Raw genomic sequence first — 17,109 nt, 5'->3', positions numbered from 1 at the left:
TCTATTAGGTTTTGAATTGGGAATTGGCTGTGGCCAGGCTCTTTCTCGATTTTCAACAACCAACAGTTACATGACAAGTTTGGATTCAGTCTCCTTGGTTGTTGGGTAGTGTATATAAAATTTGCAAAATATAACCGGTTATGCAAATCTTTTTCACCGCTTCTTTGTGAATATGCCTTTCATCTCTTCTGCCTCGGTTCATATCGAGGATCTGTAATAAAATGGATCTGGTAGTTGTGACAGTTTCCTATTGCGGTAGTGGTCTAAGAGGCGGAGACTCCGCAAACGCCAAATGCAAGCGGATATGTCTTTGGCACTGTACCGAGATAGGTAATAGTAGCAACAATACAGTCTTTTCTTAAACTGTCCAGCACGGAAAACGACATGAATAGCACTGTGTGGGGCTACACGTCGTCACGATCGAGCCTTCTGTCGTTAAACCCTCACTGACCTCATTTCTCCACGCTGCAGTCATCAGACTTCATTCTTGAACGTTTTCTCTGCTCTTCTCTTTCTTTCATCTACCATATCCTACGATCCTATCATTCTAAGAACAACAAACCCATTCCCTCAATTCTCTTCCTACCTCACCAAGTTGTCATATCATCATGGCCAAGCAACAAAAAGATACAGAGATCATTGAGATCGCAAAGACTCTCAAAAACACACCCTGGTGTGAAGAGTACGAGAAAATGATCTCGGGAATGCTGTGTGTACCATTCATTCTCACTTCGCAACAGTATATCTAATCGCGGAATAGTTACAACCCTCTTCATCCAAAGTTGCTAGAAGGCCGTCACAAAGCTCGTGGCCTGGCTTACAAGTTCAACAATCTTGATCCCAACACTGGATCATACCTGGAAATTGAGAAGAAAAAGTCCGAGATGCTTACTGAGATGCTCGGAAAGGTTGGAAGCGGCACCTTTATTGAGTCGCCATTCTCACCCGATTATGGAAGCAATGTCTCTATTGGAGAGAACTGCTTTATGAATTTTGGGTCAGCCATTTTCATCAAATTCATTGGCCTCTATTGTTAACTAACTCTCTCATCAGCTTGACAATTCTGGATACCAGTCTCGTCATTATCGGCGACCGCGTACAAATGGGCCCCAATGTAAACATCTATACAGCTGGCCACGAGACAAGTGTTCTCTCGAGGTTAAAGTTCGTCGAGTTCGGACACCCCATTCGCATTGAAGATGACTGTTGGATTGGAGGAAACGTCATCATTCTTCCTGGAGTTACTATCGGAAAGGGCTGTACCGTCGGTGCTGGTTCCGTGGTCACAAAGAGTCTGCCCCCTTACTCAATCGCTCTGGGTGCTCCTGCAAAGGTTGTCAAGACGATACAGAGTATTGAAGAGGAGATGGCCGATCCCAGCAACCCTTATCGAAACATGCCCGATCGAGAGTAAATAGTTTGCAACTAAGATAGAACTAATTGCATATATTATATGGTATCACTACCTATTTTTGTTTTACTCAAAGTCGCGAGTCGCGATGTGGGAAGATAAATGTTTTACATGCCGACTGAAGGTCACGGAATTAAACTGATCACTTTACTCCGTCCTTCGCGAAAATGATTTAAAGCCGATGACCATTTATAAGCAATTGAACTATGATTGGCTGTGCAACCACGTCAGCCCATGAGGTTTCAAGCTAGACCTCGGACTTCGGACTCGCTGACATTGTAAGCACTAACAAGACACAGTGATAACATCATCAATGACTTCCACGATAACCAAATTTATATATATTAATTATCTGTTGTCTTTTTGTTAAGATTCTTACATTGCCATTAGACATTGTCTTACTCATATCCACCCGCTATTGCCTTTACCAAATTCTCACCTTCCATTTAAAAAAGAAAATAATACCTATCTCAACAGAACTTCAAGCCCTAAAAAGATCATCATGTCGCATCCAATCCTCTTCAATAGCTCCCTTGGTCTAGGCCTCTTCCTTGCCGGTCTTGGCTCCAACGCATCTTTCCGTCCCAATGCCCACCTAAAGGCCCTCGAGTTCCCTATCCCCAAAGATCCAGAGGCCAAAAAGTTCAGCCACGCCCTGATGCGTATCTGGGGCATCCGAAATATCTCAGTTGGTCTCCTGGTCGCACTCATATGGACCACTGGTGATGAGAAGCTGATGGCAAAGGCTTTGGGTGTTACTATTGCTTTGCCAGTGACGGATGGGTTTGTAAGCAGAATTGTCATCGGGGGTGGTGAGACTCAGCATTGGGTATTTCCACCTCTGTTGGCCGTTTTCAGTGCTGGGTTATTTGGGCTGTTTTGATGGGCTTGTCAGTTCTTTTATACTGCTATCAGAACACCTAGACCTCGAGGGGTATTGTGATTACTACGAGAAAAAAAGTCGTATCAATTACTCGAACAGTAACCCTGATCCCGTGTCAAGATTGTACCCAGCTTAGGTTAACAAATGATATTTCTGGACATTAGTGCAATTCAATATTTCTGATTTTTCATCAATCCATTTCAAAACTACCCTTGTTCTTCTATTCTCAATTGTGATAGCCAGAGAAAACCACGCCGAAAGACGTAATTGAGGGCATTCCCAGGTGGTTATGGACACAGAAATAGGACACAGAAGCTATAATTACCAGGATATCGACACTAATATTCAGCCCAACTCAAGCGCCGCCGATATCGGCTAAACAATATGAATATTTCCTTATGGCCCTGGTTAATTATTGAATGAGTCAAGTCAAGATAGAGGAAATCCCGAACAAGGCCGCATTTAACCTTAAGTTAGCGCCGGCTTCCAACGCACTTAAAAAGCAAACGCTCGCGAGCTATTGACTATAGTACAATTTCTATTATCACTTACACTCTAAAATCTTTGCCTTTATTCCTCAAGCACGGCTATTCCAGTCCCATAAGTTACAGGACATACTTAAGTTACTTATTCTCGTTACGATGACAACAAAGCTGGGGTTTATACCCATCAAAACCACACTCACAAAACTTCCATATCCACGATTGGAAGACCGCAAAGTCATAAGAACAAAACGTCTGATCCTCAAACCATTCTATGAAGATGCAGCAAAAGATCTCTTTCCCATGCGTGCTCAGCAAGAGGTCATGATGTGGACGGCGCAAGGTGCCCCTGACAAGGACCTTGAGCAAACCAGAAGTTGGGCTTCAGTAAGATTACCGCCACACCATGAAACAGACTTCAGTTATGTGGTCAGTCTTGTCGAAACTGGCCAAGTTATTGGCGCTGGTGGTACTTATCGACGGGCATGTGAGCTTGGGTGGCCAGCTATCGGATACGCGTTTCGCAAGGAGGCTTGGGGGAAAGGATACGCTACCGAGTTTCTGGCAGCGTTCATGGAGGTTTGGTGGGAGCTGCCACGGATCGAGGCTTCGATTGAGGTGGATCGTACAACTCTTAGCGAGGAAGAGATCAGAGCGAGTTCTGATGGTGCTATCGTGGAACGATGTGCGGCGGAAACTATCAAAGAGAATGTTGGCAGTAATTGTGTTTTAGCCAAGGCTGGTTTTGAGAAAGTCAAGGAATGGAGGAACGAAGAGAGAAATTGGTCGATATATGGGTGGACAGTCAAGGCTTCTCAAGTACCTGTTTACTAGCCAATCTGTAGGTTTGGCCCATGTAGATGTTTATAGAAATTATGACAACCCTTTTCAAGCACCAAGTTTATGATTTTCGAATCTGACCCGAGTAAAATGATAACAATATTACAAACAATGAAATTCCAAGGTGAAAGGGTCGTAGTAATCAGTAACACAGCCTTCAAAGACGGAGGTTGGGGATGATTGCCAAGGAGTTATAGATCAAGTGGCTTCTCCCACTAGTTGAAAGGCGGTGGATAGTGATGATCCGTGACAAGGCTTAGGAAGTAGGTGAACACAATGCTTTATGGGATAAATCGGCACATCGCTGCTTGGCGTGTAATCGCCGCTTATCAGTAATTAAACTAGTGGAGCCCGAATGTTTCGTCTCAAGTAGCTGATCATTAGGGCTGACGTCTGGGTGGAACCCATCGCGAAGACCGAGATACGCCAAAGGGTAATAACTTCAACTAGTTCAAGGGATGGAGCACATTGGGCTATCTAGAACTATCGTTGCTACTTGTAAATCTATGAAAATAAGTGGTCGGATAAACCAATATTGGCAAACAAATCTCAAGATCAGATGGCTTCATGAGCAACTACCATGCTCGGCAGTCGTACGCGTTAGGTATGCATGCTGTTCACAGTTGAGGGACGTGCATCTTTCTAAGCTAATTTCGTCTCAAGTCTTTCCAGCTGTTGACTAGGCAGGAAAGTGGACAATGCTCAACTTGGCAAGCATGGAAGGCGCCTGGTTATGTTCGTTTCTACCTTGTATCGTGAAACAATCATGTCAGCTTTCGCGATCCTTGACTATTAACAGATGATCTTAACTTCATACGTCAGCTGGAGTGGATATGGGGGCAATCAACAGATTATTGACTTTATAAAGACGGACCAGAAGCTCTCTCCCTCTCAGCATTATTCTCAGCATCGACCACATTCACTCAATCATTCCATCTTCAACAATAATCTACCAAAACACATTCACTATGCTCGTCCAAAGCCTTCTCGTTTCTTCCTTTCTCTTGGCTTCTGTCCAGGCTGGCCCAACCGCCCCTGCACAAGCTGTAGCAAAGCGCCAGAACGCCCTTCCTGTCTGTGACGACACTTCCAGGACCTACGAAGGTCCTTACACCGATGGCGAAGGAACCTACGTCACTTCAGACCGAACCACTCGCCCCTACAAGTTCCCCAGGATTCGCAAGTGCTGGTACGACTACTACGTCCTTGAGACCTCAGTCGAGCACACCCCATGGCAGAAGGCATCTGGTGACATCTACTGCACCGGAACACAAACATGCACAGCCACAAAGCTTGTTGGCAAGGAAGTCTGCCAGGAGAGATCAGAGAGCGTCAGCGTCAATGTTGGCGCCGAACTCGAGGGTATCTCCCTAGGTCTCGGTTTCGAGGTTACAAACTCCGAGTCCAAGTGTGTTCAGGGCCAGGACCTTACTGCTTGCACCTGGGACGATGGAGCTTGCCACACTGTCTGGACCCAGCAGCAGGTCCTTAAGCAGAAGGGATACCGCCGCCAGCGATGTAACTGGGGTAACGGTGACGAAACTCAGTGCATGGACAACTGGGAACAGACTACTCCCTCCGACTTTGTCGACTACGGCTGCGGTTCTAAGTGTACTGACACTAACACCTGTGGCAACACTGATGGCACGCCCTGTTCTAAGTGAGCTTTAAGTTGTCAGTTCAACAGAGGGTGTTTGGGTTGATATTCTTTTCGTATCGTCTTTTTGACATATTCTTATTCAAGAGTTTTACTTTCTCTGGGACTGAAGGCACCGACAGACCAGGTGGCTGTGGAGGATTTCTCTATCATGTGTAGGAGGACGGACACTGTATATAATACACTCTACTAGACAATGCTAATTCAATCGTCCTTGTCTGTTCAGAATGTCTCTCACATGATGCCATAATCGCCCGTGATACTTGCCTGATACCAATCCATCCATATATGACTAGACACGATATCAATGGAACAAACTAAAAACATCATGGTTCTGTATTCACGGGCAGTGATCTTGAAATTTGGCTAGTGGATCTCAAACAAATCACTTCCGTTAATTCACCATGGTTGAACTGGTTTTACAGAGTCCGTAGTCCATATTGTAGGGCTTGCTATCATTGCTTCATAAATACAAGTCATATCATGATCATGGGAAACGCCGTCCCCTAATTATTAATGTTATAATACAGTTCCAGTTTACAAGTATCCCTGGTTCAACCACATAGCCTCTGGAAATAAGCCTACATCCTGCGCAAATGAGAGGGACTGATCATTCTGAGCCCAGTTTATTGCGCCCTGCAGACGTTGCAGCAATTCCTCCGTCATACCCGACATTGGGGCATCACTCGTCCTATCAACAGTCTCATCGACCTGCTCATCATCTCCCTGAGAACTGACAACCTGCGAGTTGTCAGAGGGTGACGTTTCAGTCTCCTCAGTGCTGACTGAGTAAGCCTTCTGGGCCCTTTCTGTGACTTCCTGTACCACCTGGGGTCGTGTGCCTACGTCGATTCCCATTTGAAGGGCGAAGCTGACCGTTGGATCATCCTCCATCCAGCGCGAAAAGCTTCTTGCATAAGTGTTGGGCGATAACGGGCGTGGCGATGCTGGACAGGGTAACACTACTGGTTTTGTCATTTGCATCGGTATTGGAATGCTGGGTTGGCCCAGAAGTATGGGCATAAGTGATTGATTCCTGTTGACAAAACGTCTCAGGGCAGCGGGAAAGTCGCTGTCTTGTACAAGACGATCTTGGCTCAGACACACGTCAATTGTCAAAGCAAGCCGTAGATACTGGGCGGGACTTCGTGCGAGGACATCGCTCTGGTCGTTGGTGATCATCATTTGCGTAGGCTCGTTGACGCCAACGCATTCCATAAAATATCGGATTGTCTTGGAGATAGAATGCACGCCGTCATATTTGGGGTGGAGTTCTCTAAACACTTGGATGAGAACATTCAGCCGTGACTGTTTAGAAGCAACATCTGGTCGGGACCAGATCTCGGCAGCGGAAGAGGCCGCGGACATTTTGATATCCACCATGTGCATCGCGAGTGGGAGTGCTGTGCATGCTACTGCGCTACTCGGTAGCCAGCGCGTTAGACGGTGTGGATGTAAACGCGCAAAGCATTCTGCTATGGCTTTCGTAGCACTTCTCAGATCTCTTCTGTTGTTTTTGAGGAATTGGGTTTCTTTGGGCCTCTGTGTGATGAGACCCAGGACGAGACCGAGGTGAAGTTCGTAGTTGCAGAGGGCTACTTGGCTCGCGCTAGAAAATATTAGCAACGGTATCCGTGTTGAAGCAATAAGTAACTTACTGGAAGTAGATCCAGACCAGGTTCGTAAACAGCACTGCAGAATCTTCATGTGGTCCAGCGTTTTGTGTGAGATCCTTGAGGGCCAAAGGTGGTCTTGTAGCCGTAGCCCAGAACCTCAACGACCTCTTGTGCTCTTGCACCTGCACATAAGCTGATGAATGTGCCTCGGCGTCCAATATCGGTATGCTTTCAGTTGGATAGACCAAACTGAGGATGTCTGTCAGCGTAACACACAACTCTGTAAGTCTTTCCAAAGCAAGAATGAGTTTATGCTTTGTGGCAATATTATAAACGCGCGACGACTCGAGCTCATCTACCAAGTCGTCATATCCCAGTGGTGAGCAAGAAGCAAAGTCAAAATGCGAATTTGAGATCTGAATATTCCTTCTCACACAAATCGGCATAATACGATCGCGGATAATGCAACACCACCAAACACGCTTGAAGACATTTCGTCGCTTCATATCCTGCTGCGAGACTGTTAGTCCTAAGTTGGGCATGTCGTATTGATGAGCCCCACAGGACTTGGCGTGCTGAATTGCTATTCTGAGCCATCTACTGTTTGCCTTTCGAGGACCAGAGCGGAAGGTTGGACACCAGTATGTGAGGAGGAGTGCGGCTTGTGCGATGGAGACGGGGTCAGGGTCGGTGGAAAAGTCATATAATAGCTGCGACAATTAGATATGACGAGAAAGGCGGTTGTGCATGGAGACGTACTTTGGCCTTTGTGTAAAAAGATTCTTTTGCTTGAAGAATGGTTGAGAAGCCAAGAGTTTGAAGACTTTCTTTTGAAACAAACTGTGATTGTTAGACAAGACTCAAAACTTTGTCGTGTTGACGTACAGTGCATGATGCAAACATCATCGATTGCAGTAGAAGCATCGATACAGGTGTACCAGGATTGGCACTATCTGAGGGTTTTGGGTCATAGGCACTCCAGAAGTCGGCTTCGTTTAAAAGAGGTAATAGCGGGTGGATATAGAGAAAATAATGTTTCATAAATTGATCGAGGATGGGCTTGGACGGAACGCGTAGACAGCCTTGGGTGTTGAGGTGATTGAAATCGCAATCGCGCATATTTAATGTTCTCAGGAACGGCATCGACGAGTATAAAGCTTTTAATTCGGACCGTACAGGTTCGCATGGTTCTTCGATGGTTACTACTGATGAAGCGGATTGGAAAGACGCTGGCGTGAATTCCTCTATCCGCTCGACCTCGAATACATTTTCAGGCGTCGGGTTGATTGGTGTAGCAATATCTGCTCGGTCGCGATGGTGTGGAGATTTGTATTCGCTTTCTTCGAGGTTCAACAGGGCGCAGGAAGCCTCTTCGATGGGACTTGGCGGGTTGTCGTTGCTGGAAGCTGGTGATTCGGCCGTTGTAACGGCCTCGCAATCGCGTAGGATATCATTTGAGGCGATTGACGAAGAGCCATTTGTCTCGGGACTATAATGCGACAAGTCAGTAGATGAAACAACAAAAAGAAGATCAACATACAAAGCATCCACGCGACGAGCAACGACGCATTCGCAACCATCAAGACGACAGTTGGTGCAAGGTGTCGAGGTGCGGGTGACATCACACCTAACCTTGCGCTTTCGGCATTTGAGGCATGCCTTTGTCGCTCTCTTCCTCGAGGCCTGCTTCTTGGCAAAGCGAATAGAATGTTGCTGGGAGTTATTCATCCTGGCCTAGGATAAGAGGAGAGCGGAGCACATTCGGCGGCAAATGGTAATGTTACCCGAGGTTGAAGGTGAAGAGTAGCAGAGAGAGAGGGGAAGGAGAAGAGATCCGACGCGAAATATCGAGGTTCAAGGCCCTGAACCCCGGATTTACCCCAACTAATATCCCCTGTAAGGAGTAAATTAGCGGCATTCAATTTCCCGTCGGGATCCTCGGATTCCAGGCCCGAGAGGCAGAGAGGGGTTAATTATGCTGTAGCCCCGTGGGGAAATGCTTGTCGTTCTTGGTATGTACTGAAGAGATAGAAGTAATCGTTTATTTTGTCTCTCCTTGTTGTTAATTTCTCAGGTTTCGGTTTTGTTTAGGTATGTGATGGATGTGATATGTATGGACAAATCTGTGACGACGCGGCGGTTAAAGTGGCAAACCGGCAAGTGCCGACATCGCAGATCTGCAGAAGATCTTTCGTAGACAAGAACGGCTGAGCTGCACATCAATTGTCTGGATGGAATTTGTCATGCCAATCATTGATCGCGATTGAATGTATGGTAGACTTTTTCCCGTGTTTGGAACATTGGACACAGAGTTGTTGTGTCTTTGGTGTTGAACATGGTCTGGAATTGAACTTGTCATGTACCTCAAGCTTGTTCCAGGCTGCTAAATTCCGTATGTCCCGCTGCTGTGATCTCAATTGTTATTTTATTGTCCTCAGCCTTGGTACTGCCTCTTATCTTCACTGTTATGTTTGCTGAATTATTTCGCATTCTCATACCCTAGAGCAGTCTCCAACGAACCTTAGCGGCGCGTTGTAATTGGATCGCCAGTCTTGACACGGATGACTCTACATAACTGCCGCGCTGCTGACCATCGCCTTTGCGATCTGAAGGGCACTATAGACTTGACGTTTCTGAAGCTTTGCCGGGTTATTCTTTATTTCCCTGGTATTTGCTCATCGTCAACCTCGTTTGTTTCCATCGCATTGTGTCCTTCGGATTTTGGCTTTTTGTCTTCAATCTCAATCGCCTCATTGACCTCGTTGGTCATGTTCATCTCATTGTGCTCACACTCGTTAGCCTGATTGGCTTCACTGGCTGTTTCCGGCATGCTTCTGACGAGCGTAGGGTTGTTTATTATCTGATAGAACATCTGCGAAGCCTCTGGTGTGATGACAGTTGGCCCATTCTTCGCACGGTTCTTTGCTTCAATTTGCTTGATTGGCTCATGTCTCTCAATAAAGCGGCCCATCCAACCTTGGCTCAGTGGTCGGTCGTCGCCACGATCTACCAGGAACTTTGTAACAAGCTCTGTAATCTGCCTCCTTGTAGGGGCAAGCCCAAACGCGTCTTGCAGCACGTACCAAGACACGATCAGCTTTTCCTCCGCAGCAGAGATGCGTTGACTCGCCTCGTGGCCCTCTCTTCGACTTTTACCACCTCTGAGGCGAACCATTAAGGTGGTTTTTGGAACATTGTTGCGACGAGCCGCACCTTTGATGCTGAAGCCGAGGAACCTAACTTCATGGATTGCCAAGCTCAGTTGTTGGTCGGTATATCTCCGTTTGTCTTTACTATTAACGGGCATGGTGAGAAGTAGGGAGAATAGAAAATTGATAATATGGGCGACTTGGCAGGGATACGCGACGATTGCATAACGCGGCAAAGCACGTGTATGATCACGTGCTTCAATGAGTATACCTCAGACTGTTCAAGACTCCATTTTACTACCAACGAATGACTTCCATGCACATGTCAAGGAAATAGGACAATGCACTAATTTATCTTTTACTCATTCAAACAACATTATGATACAAAGGGCCAACTAAACTTAGCACCTTGTCCACCGATCTCCTTGGTCTTGAAAGTAGTCAAGGGGCATTAGCCACTTCTATCCCTTTCTGACCATCCTACTCGGGTAATCAGTTACCAGTTTGTTATCATCAAATCCGAATGCCATGTCGAATAACCCTCTTTACCAAAGATCTTAATGTAAGGCTTGGTACTGGAGAACCCAAGCTGCGCACAATCGTTTTTGGGGTTTAGGGTCCAGGTTTCACCCCTTTGGCGATTTCTTACCTGGATAGTTGCGCCCCATTCTCTAAAAATGTCTGCATTGACCATTGGCGAGCTTTGGCCTAGGTGTACTCTGATATTGAAGCCAGTATCGGTGCTGCAGAGTTTGAAGTAGACACCGTTGTCAAAACTCAGGAGAGGATCAAAGTTATTGTGAGACTGGACTTCGAGATCGACAAAATCGAAGGTACATGTATAGCCTGGGTTTCAATTCTGTTAAAACCATAAAAAGGATCTTGTTTGGGTCACATTGACTTACGTGGTGTCTTGAGCCCCGATACCAGGGATATCGGGGTTTGCAAACCTTGCGTTGTGGCATCGTCCTTTTTCTTGGCAGTCTCAATTCCTTGAACCGCATCGTTGTGTAGCTCGACAAGCTGATGTTGATCCTTGAGGAGGCAGCAGCGACCTTCCAAGCCGACTGCAACTTGAATACGGCTGTCAGTTGGGTTGGTGAAGAAAACGATCCCGGTCTTCTCGACACCAGGCCAGGGGTTGCTTCCAATCAATTCATCTTTGAACATGATACACTGGTCATGAGGAAGGTCGCTCTTGCAGCCATGAATCATATGATCCTCTACCGTTTTGAGTTGGTCGGAATCAAAAATCAAACCACCATAAACAATAGCGACAAGGTGAAACCTTCTCTTCATACTCTTGCGGGGAGTGACAATCGCATGCTCCGATGTTTTGTTGACGTGAACTGATTCGCTGGACTTCTCGTCGTAGTTGGCTGAGCATATGTGCATTGCTCCGTCACCATACTGGTAGATGAAAGACAGATTCCAGCCGAGGAGAGACAACCCTCTCTTGTATATCTCGTCATTCACCACGCCCTTGATTGCATCGATTCTGATTGTCATTTCTCCGTTCAAGACAAGAGCTTGCAGCACAGATGTAACGTCGTGGATGCCACATACCGCTGCAAGAATTTTGAGCTCCTTGCTTGCTTGGTTGTGAGTTGCTTGTGACGATTTGCGGATAGGCAAGAGTGCTTCCCATACTTCGGGCGCAACGAGCGAGTTCATCTTCGTCTCAAAAGAGCGAATTGACATATCCTGTCGGTTTTCCTCTTGGCGGATCTCATCATTAGTCGCAGAGTTTAGATCGCTTGTGACCGGGGTTCGGATTTCCCGAAAGTCTCGGGTAGATGCATCTGATGAATGACTGCTGGTTGTACGAAAGGGCTCAGCTCCATTGAGGCGCAAGATATCTTTGAACGTGGGCGATGGCAAGAGAGCTTCGTCAATGATGTTCCGAACTAATTCGTTCTTGGTTGTCTTGGCAAAGCTGTCGACTTGAGACAGGATTTCAGGCGTTTTTACAAGTGTGTTGACCTGAAAGCCAAATGTTAGCTATTGACAACAATAAGAAGAACATGACTCACCACTGATACAATCTTGTCCATCTCATTCCGAAGGGCGGTGCGTACTGCCAGGAGTGTAGCGGTATCAAGTGGGATAGAATTGGGCTTGGCTGTTGGAACTGTAGATGGGATTAGAAACATTCATAGTATTGGAGACTTTGTATATATAGGACTCACTGTACTGGTCTCCGTTGGAAAGCACATCTTGAACATATCTGACAAGACCCTTGTACTTCATGAAGTCATCGAAAAGGGTTGCTGTATAGCGCATGACAGGACCGTAGTCTAAGAATTTCGTGCCTGGGGCCTTGGTCAAGCTCCGGAATGCATCGAATTTGTTAATGATCGCCCTTGAATTGTCAGCAAACGGTCTTTTTGTGCTTAGGTACGCACTCACCAAGTGTCCTGCGGATCACTGGCAACCTGGTTCAAGAAGGCGGCAGCTGCTTTATACACGCCATGGATGTCCCAAGGGCAGTCGATGGCCTGTAGACTCTTTCCCCTGCTACAGCGGACCGAAATAGTAATCTCTGCGTTTTGAAGAGCGCTGCTGTCAACTAGGCGCTCAGAAGCAGAGCTGAGTATCTCGTTCAGATTACTTGGGTCGGTCTTGGTCTGTTTAAGATCTCCGATACTGCACAAGTCAATCTCTCGTATATTTGTTCAATTTCGTGTATTCTTACGCTTGAATGATGCTGTTTCTGTCGCTGCCATCCAGACAGCGAAATGAAATGATACCGATGAAATAGCCACCTTCGACGAAACCTGAGAGATAGTCAGTAATGAAACGACATCCTTACTGGTGCATACCTGAGATGTAAGAGTCCCCAAAAGCGTCGTGGAATTCGGTCGATCCAAGACGAAGTCCATCAGCTCCCTCGAAATCATCAGGAGCCGAAGATATGAAAGTTCGAGACATGATTCTGATGGAGACAAGAAGATTGACATCAGCAGATATGATTTTGTCTTCATTGATGAACTTTCCACCACCTGTAGGATCGAGAGATCCGTCGATGATAGTAGTACTTTGTGAAATTTCCAGAGCCGTTGCGATATCTGACGGTCGCTCGACAACACTGGAGGAGTAGATGAATGTGTCTGTCAAGTCTTCCACCGTGTGTTTACCCTTATCGTGACAGCCGACGTCGCGCATACAGAGTTTGTGGGTATACGAATTGAATCCCATGCCCTTGATTTGTCAGTATCACCTAGATAGAAATCGTGAAGTTTCACGTACCATGCGCATAGAAGCGTCGTAGGGCACGAATAGCTGAGGCATGATGGCGGGCGGTTCCAACACTCGGGAGAGAAAATGAAGAAGAGTTTTAAGAAATGTATGATGACGACGTAGTGCTTGAGGGATAGAAGGAAAAGAGGAGAGCCCGAAGCCCGATGAGAGGTGGGTCTGCGGCCAGATCTTGTCAGAACGAACTGACAGTGACGGGCAGCTGGCAGGCAGCTGGCATTGCGCAGTTTGTTATCACGTGGCTATGACCGTTCACCATGATATTCTAGACGGGCAGACGGGTAAAGAGGCATACAATTCAGCCCGCTATCTCTTAGCTGGCCTCGTCTTCACAGACCCTCTATGGCTATCTGCTGTCTGAGTTCAACTGAAAGAGATTCACTGACACAATACGGAAGATAGAAGATAGAAGATTGACAGACCCTTCGATTAACACACCGCCAAATGCCCTCAAGAAAAAAACTTGTTCCAAGAAGATTCATTCATACATAAAGAGAAGTGTGCAATATCCTTACCTATAGCTGATCAGGCAGAACATATACTGTGAATGATTTTCTGATCTCTATGTCTTTTCCGGCTGGATTGTCTACGATCAAAACAAAGCCATTGTGGTTAGCCGGCGGTGTCCTTTGGTACGCAAACATGCATGAATGCTGGAAAGACTCCTCCAGGTTCTTTGTATACCCCTGAGCTATCATAAATGACCCGATAAAGTCTTTTATCAGAATGCGATCTGTAAGCTGCTAGGGCTGTGTCCTATTAACGACAAAGAATAATCTACTAAAGGATGATATAAAATGACAAGAATGAATATGTGTATTCACTGTGAGAATTTCCGTCCTATTTAAGGACCATTTCCGATCTGAAATTTCCCAACGAACTTGATTTCTTTCATCAGTCTTCACCCAAAGTACTACACTTGATCTCAGAACGACAACACTCATCTCACTCGATATCGCAAACCACGAGTAACAGAACCTTCTCTCACCATATCTTCTTCGACACGAATTCAGATCCCTTCCGTCCGATGTCACCTACTACCAGTAAACACTCAACCAACACACTACATTAGAGTCTTCGGCTTTAATCATCCATCACCATGTCAGCCCAACGCCTTGATGCAGTGAACAGGTTTTTCCTGGAGAACGCTAATATACAAATTCCCAAACTAGAAGAAGAGATATACTTTCTGAAAACACGAGCGGTGGCCCTCGGGTGTTACCATAAGCGTTTTCCCAAATGGCCCGAGACCCCGAGTCAACTCGAGCACATCCAAGCGTTCATCGACTTGCTTGATGAACTTCGCAAAAAGGGTGGAAACTCGTTTCAAATCGCGGAGCTTAAGTGTGATCTTCACGCCCAATTGCGCAAGCATGATTATGGTGAGTCAGAGGTCCATCACCGATGGTATCTAGCCATTATGATCCAACGTGCGGTTGATGCTACGATATCTGGTCTTCAAGGTCAAATTGTTGAGTTCGAGGATGACAGGAAAAAGATTTTGAAGGAGCTAAGCGATTCCGGTAACACTATGCCGACGGTTGTTAAAGAGTAGCTGGGAAACTTGTAGATTGGAGATTGTAGTAGCGTTAATATTTGTACCAGAAATGAAGAACGATACTTCTTGAAAACATGATTCCTGGTTTAGTTGGGGGTGATTGATATTGTTTATTTGTGGCCTGGAACTCCAACTACATCCATGTTTGTGTGATCTTAAAGAATACCGCAGCGAGAAGCTCACTTGTTGGAAGACATCCACCGGAGGAAATCTTGAAAAAAAAAAAAAAAAAACCATATATTCCACAGTATGCACTAAAACAGTCTCCTTAACTCTCTATATTCTAGCAAAATTAACCTCCCATACATATCGTTTCGACAACCGTCGATCCAATCATCGTCCACCCCAGCCTAGATGCTCCTCATGACAAGCATCCCATCCTTCAAAGTAGGGATATCTATCTTCACCACCCGCCTGCACTCCAGCTCCTGCAGATCGCGCAAGATACTCTAACACCATGTTTCCCCATAACCAACTTAGTGCTCCTGTGGCAGGATGCGTACGGTCGGCGTAGTGTTTTCCGAGTAGTTGAATCATACGGGCCCATTCAAATATCTCGTGTCCATACTTCTCTGCCATGGCTCTTCCGACACGATCCATCTCAGGCATCATGGCGTCCGACATTCCTGTGTGTTGGTGGTAGGTCAAAGTTCTGAACATCATAGGAGTCTCTGGAAACTCCTTGATGAGTAGTTCTACATACACCCTGAGACGAGCTGTGTAAAACTGTAATTCTTCCCACACCAGCTGTCGGCTCCATTGACCCACATTTTGTTTGGGATCATGATGTTTTTGACCACCTACCTGGAATCCACGCTGGTCCCATAGGCCATTCTGCCACAGAAGCAGGTCTGGTCGGCCGTTCGGTCCATGAATATCTTCCTTATGTGGCGTCCAGAGCTTTTTCCAACGTTCCTCAAAGGGAATGATTCTCATTTCCTTGTACCAAAACCATTTGGGTCTATAGGTAAAGCCACCAGCAGAGTGGAAAACCACGAACGTAAGGTTGAAAGATGGGATCTCGCAGATACCCTTGGGAACCTTCTCAATAGGATGTACCTTGGGGAAATACATCTCATTTCCGAACTCCCTGCAGGTATACTTGGCTTCGTATCTATCGACAGAGTCGCCAAATTCCACGACTCGGCGTCCCCAAAGCCATCCAAGACCACCGTGATCTTTCATGGAAGCAAAGTCCTCGACTGTTGCATGCTTATTATTCACGGCTTTGACTCGACGCCGGTGCTCAGCAGTAGCTATCTGCATCCATTGCTTTGGCATCCCTGGTCCGTTGAGCAACTCTTTGGGGACTTGAGTATCGTTGAAGATAAGTTCTTCCCGCTGAGGGGGGTATGCTGCAGATGCTGGGTCGATTTCCAGAAACTTGTCGGTAAAAGGCATCCACTGAGTCTCTCTGTAGTGCTTCTTGTTCGGTGGGATGACGAGGAAACCAGGTCGACGATAGGGGTCTTGACAATTTCGAGGTTTTCCGTTTTCCGTTTCGTTCTTTGCCCTATTTCAATAATCGTTTAGTGTTTGCCCAGTAAATAATCTTCCTTTATGCTTACACTCGGCAGAACTCATTTGCTTTAGACTCAGCATAATCCAGAGGTGATCTCAAAAAGTCGGTATAGAAACCAGACAGAAGGAACAGGACGAGGATTGTTCCAGTAGTCACCAACCATAATCGGGATGCCACCCTGGACTCATGCGTCGGTTGTGGAAGAACTGCCATTTTGGTGGAGTTGTGAAAGGAAAAACCAAGACCTGTATGGAGTCGAGAATTGCGAGACTTAATAAATCCGACTTGAAAATTAGGGATGATATCCTCCCTTGTGGCGGTAAATATTGGAATGAGGTTAGGCAAGGGTTGGTCAATTGTGTTCAGCCACGCATCATCCCTTGCATGAGCAATGCGATAACAAGGGCAGACAAGCTTTAATATTGGGTATGAAAGGATACTTTGCATTTGATTTGAGACAGTCGGCTGAGATTTATTCACGGGGTATTTGCTACCAACCAACAGGTAAATGTTCCCTCGGGATATATCATCTCTAATCATTGTAAACCGATTGTGCCAAGACATGAGCTCTACCCACGAGTTAAGGAATGGATGTTTTATTCGCTGTCACTCTATCGGATTCCCATGAACTTCCGAACACAGGGTATTAATTCAGCGTCCACCTGGTCAGCTGAGACCGATACCACACTGTTAATGTCTGTCTCTTGACAATCAAGCCCAGTACATTTCAGCC

The 17,109-nt window shown here is 46.2% G+C and overlaps 9 protein-coding genes across 9 annotated transcripts; 5 read left to right on the top strand and 4 right to left on the bottom strand.

Annotated features, from left to right (window-relative positions):
* Positions 1 to 608: 608 nt before the first annotated feature.
* FSST1_004627 (sugar O-acetyltransferase) lies at positions 609 to 1,414 on the top strand (the record flags this gene model as incomplete). The annotated part of the gene is made up of 3 exons (XM_083230821.1): positions 609 to 709; positions 761 to 997; positions 1,054 to 1,414. 3 exons carry the CDS (start codon positions 609 to 611, stop codon positions 1,412 to 1,414), a joined length of 699 nt encoding a protein of 232 aa, XP_083088057.1.
* A 499-nt stretch (positions 1,415 to 1,913) lies between these two features.
* Positions 1,914 to 2,294, top strand: FSST1_004626 (DUF4267 domain-containing protein; the record flags this gene model as incomplete). Its single annotated transcript, XM_083230820.1, has 1 exon — positions 1,914 to 2,294. One exon carries the CDS (start codon positions 1,914 to 1,916, stop codon positions 2,292 to 2,294), a length of 381 nt encoding a protein of 126 aa, XP_083088056.1.
* Positions 2,295 to 2,935: 641 nt separating this feature from the next.
* FSST1_004625 (GNAT domain-containing protein) lies at positions 2,936 to 3,610 on the top strand (the record flags this gene model as incomplete). Its single annotated transcript, XM_083230819.1, has 1 exon — positions 2,936 to 3,610. One exon carries the CDS (start codon positions 2,936 to 2,938, stop codon positions 3,608 to 3,610), a length of 675 nt encoding a protein of 224 aa, XP_083088055.1.
* Positions 3,611 to 4,584: 974 nt separating this feature from the next.
* On the top strand, positions 4,585 to 5,280 carry FSST1_004624 (uncharacterized protein; the record flags this gene model as incomplete). Its single annotated transcript, XM_083230818.1, has 1 exon — positions 4,585 to 5,280. One exon carries the CDS (start codon positions 4,585 to 4,587, stop codon positions 5,278 to 5,280), a length of 696 nt encoding a protein of 231 aa, XP_083088054.1.
* Positions 5,281 to 5,810: 530 nt separating this feature from the next.
* Positions 5,811 to 8,617, bottom strand: FSST1_004623 (transcription factor domain-containing protein; the record flags this gene model as incomplete). Its single annotated transcript, XM_083230817.1, has 5 exons — positions 5,811 to 6,882; positions 6,932 to 7,599; positions 7,649 to 7,729; positions 7,775 to 8,378; positions 8,430 to 8,617. 5 exons carry the CDS (start codon positions 8,615 to 8,617, stop codon positions 5,811 to 5,813), a joined length of 2,613 nt encoding a protein of 870 aa, XP_083088053.1.
* Positions 8,618 to 9,545: 928 nt separating this feature from the next.
* On the bottom strand, positions 9,546 to 10,196 carry FSST1_004622 (uncharacterized protein; the record flags this gene model as incomplete). Its single annotated transcript, XM_083230816.1, has 1 exon — positions 9,546 to 10,196. One exon carries the CDS (start codon positions 10,194 to 10,196, stop codon positions 9,546 to 9,548), a length of 651 nt encoding a protein of 216 aa, XP_083088052.1.
* A 338-nt stretch (positions 10,197 to 10,534) lies between these two features.
* Positions 10,535 to 13,329, bottom strand: FSST1_004621 (uncharacterized protein; the record flags this gene model as incomplete). Its single annotated transcript, XM_083230815.1, has 9 exons — positions 10,535 to 10,627; positions 10,688 to 10,884; positions 10,944 to 12,021; positions 12,072 to 12,169; positions 12,228 to 12,400; positions 12,448 to 12,684; positions 12,734 to 12,815; positions 12,861 to 13,239; positions 13,288 to 13,329. 9 exons carry the CDS (start codon positions 13,327 to 13,329, stop codon positions 10,535 to 10,537), a joined length of 2,379 nt encoding a protein of 792 aa, XP_083088051.1.
* A 1,066-nt stretch (positions 13,330 to 14,395) lies between these two features.
* FSST1_004620 (uncharacterized protein) lies at positions 14,396 to 14,851 on the top strand (the record flags this gene model as incomplete). The annotated part of the gene is made up of 1 exon (XM_083230813.1): positions 14,396 to 14,851. The coding sequence occupies one exon, from the start codon at positions 14,396 to 14,398 to the stop codon at positions 14,849 to 14,851; it is 456 nt and encodes a 151-aa protein (XP_083088050.1).
* Positions 14,852 to 15,187: 336 nt separating this feature from the next.
* Positions 15,188 to 16,589, bottom strand: FSST1_004619 (uncharacterized protein; the record flags this gene model as incomplete). The annotated part of the gene is made up of 2 exons (XM_083230812.1): positions 15,188 to 16,367; positions 16,423 to 16,589. The coding sequence occupies 2 exons, from the start codon at positions 16,587 to 16,589 to the stop codon at positions 15,188 to 15,190; spliced, it is 1,347 nt and encodes a 448-aa protein (XP_083088049.1).
* Positions 16,590 to 17,109: the final 520 nt, after the last annotated feature.

The sequence above is a fragment of the Fusarium sambucinum genome, chromosome I (assembly GCF_050947815.1).
Source record: "Fusarium sambucinum isolate potato_lamoka chromosome I, whole genome shotgun sequence".
NCBI lineage: Eukaryota > Fungi > Ascomycota > Sordariomycetes > Hypocreales > Nectriaceae > Fusarium > Fusarium sambucinum.
The sequence above is the reverse complement of the archived record's forward strand: the minus strand, read 5'-3'. Positions and strand labels throughout refer to the sequence as shown.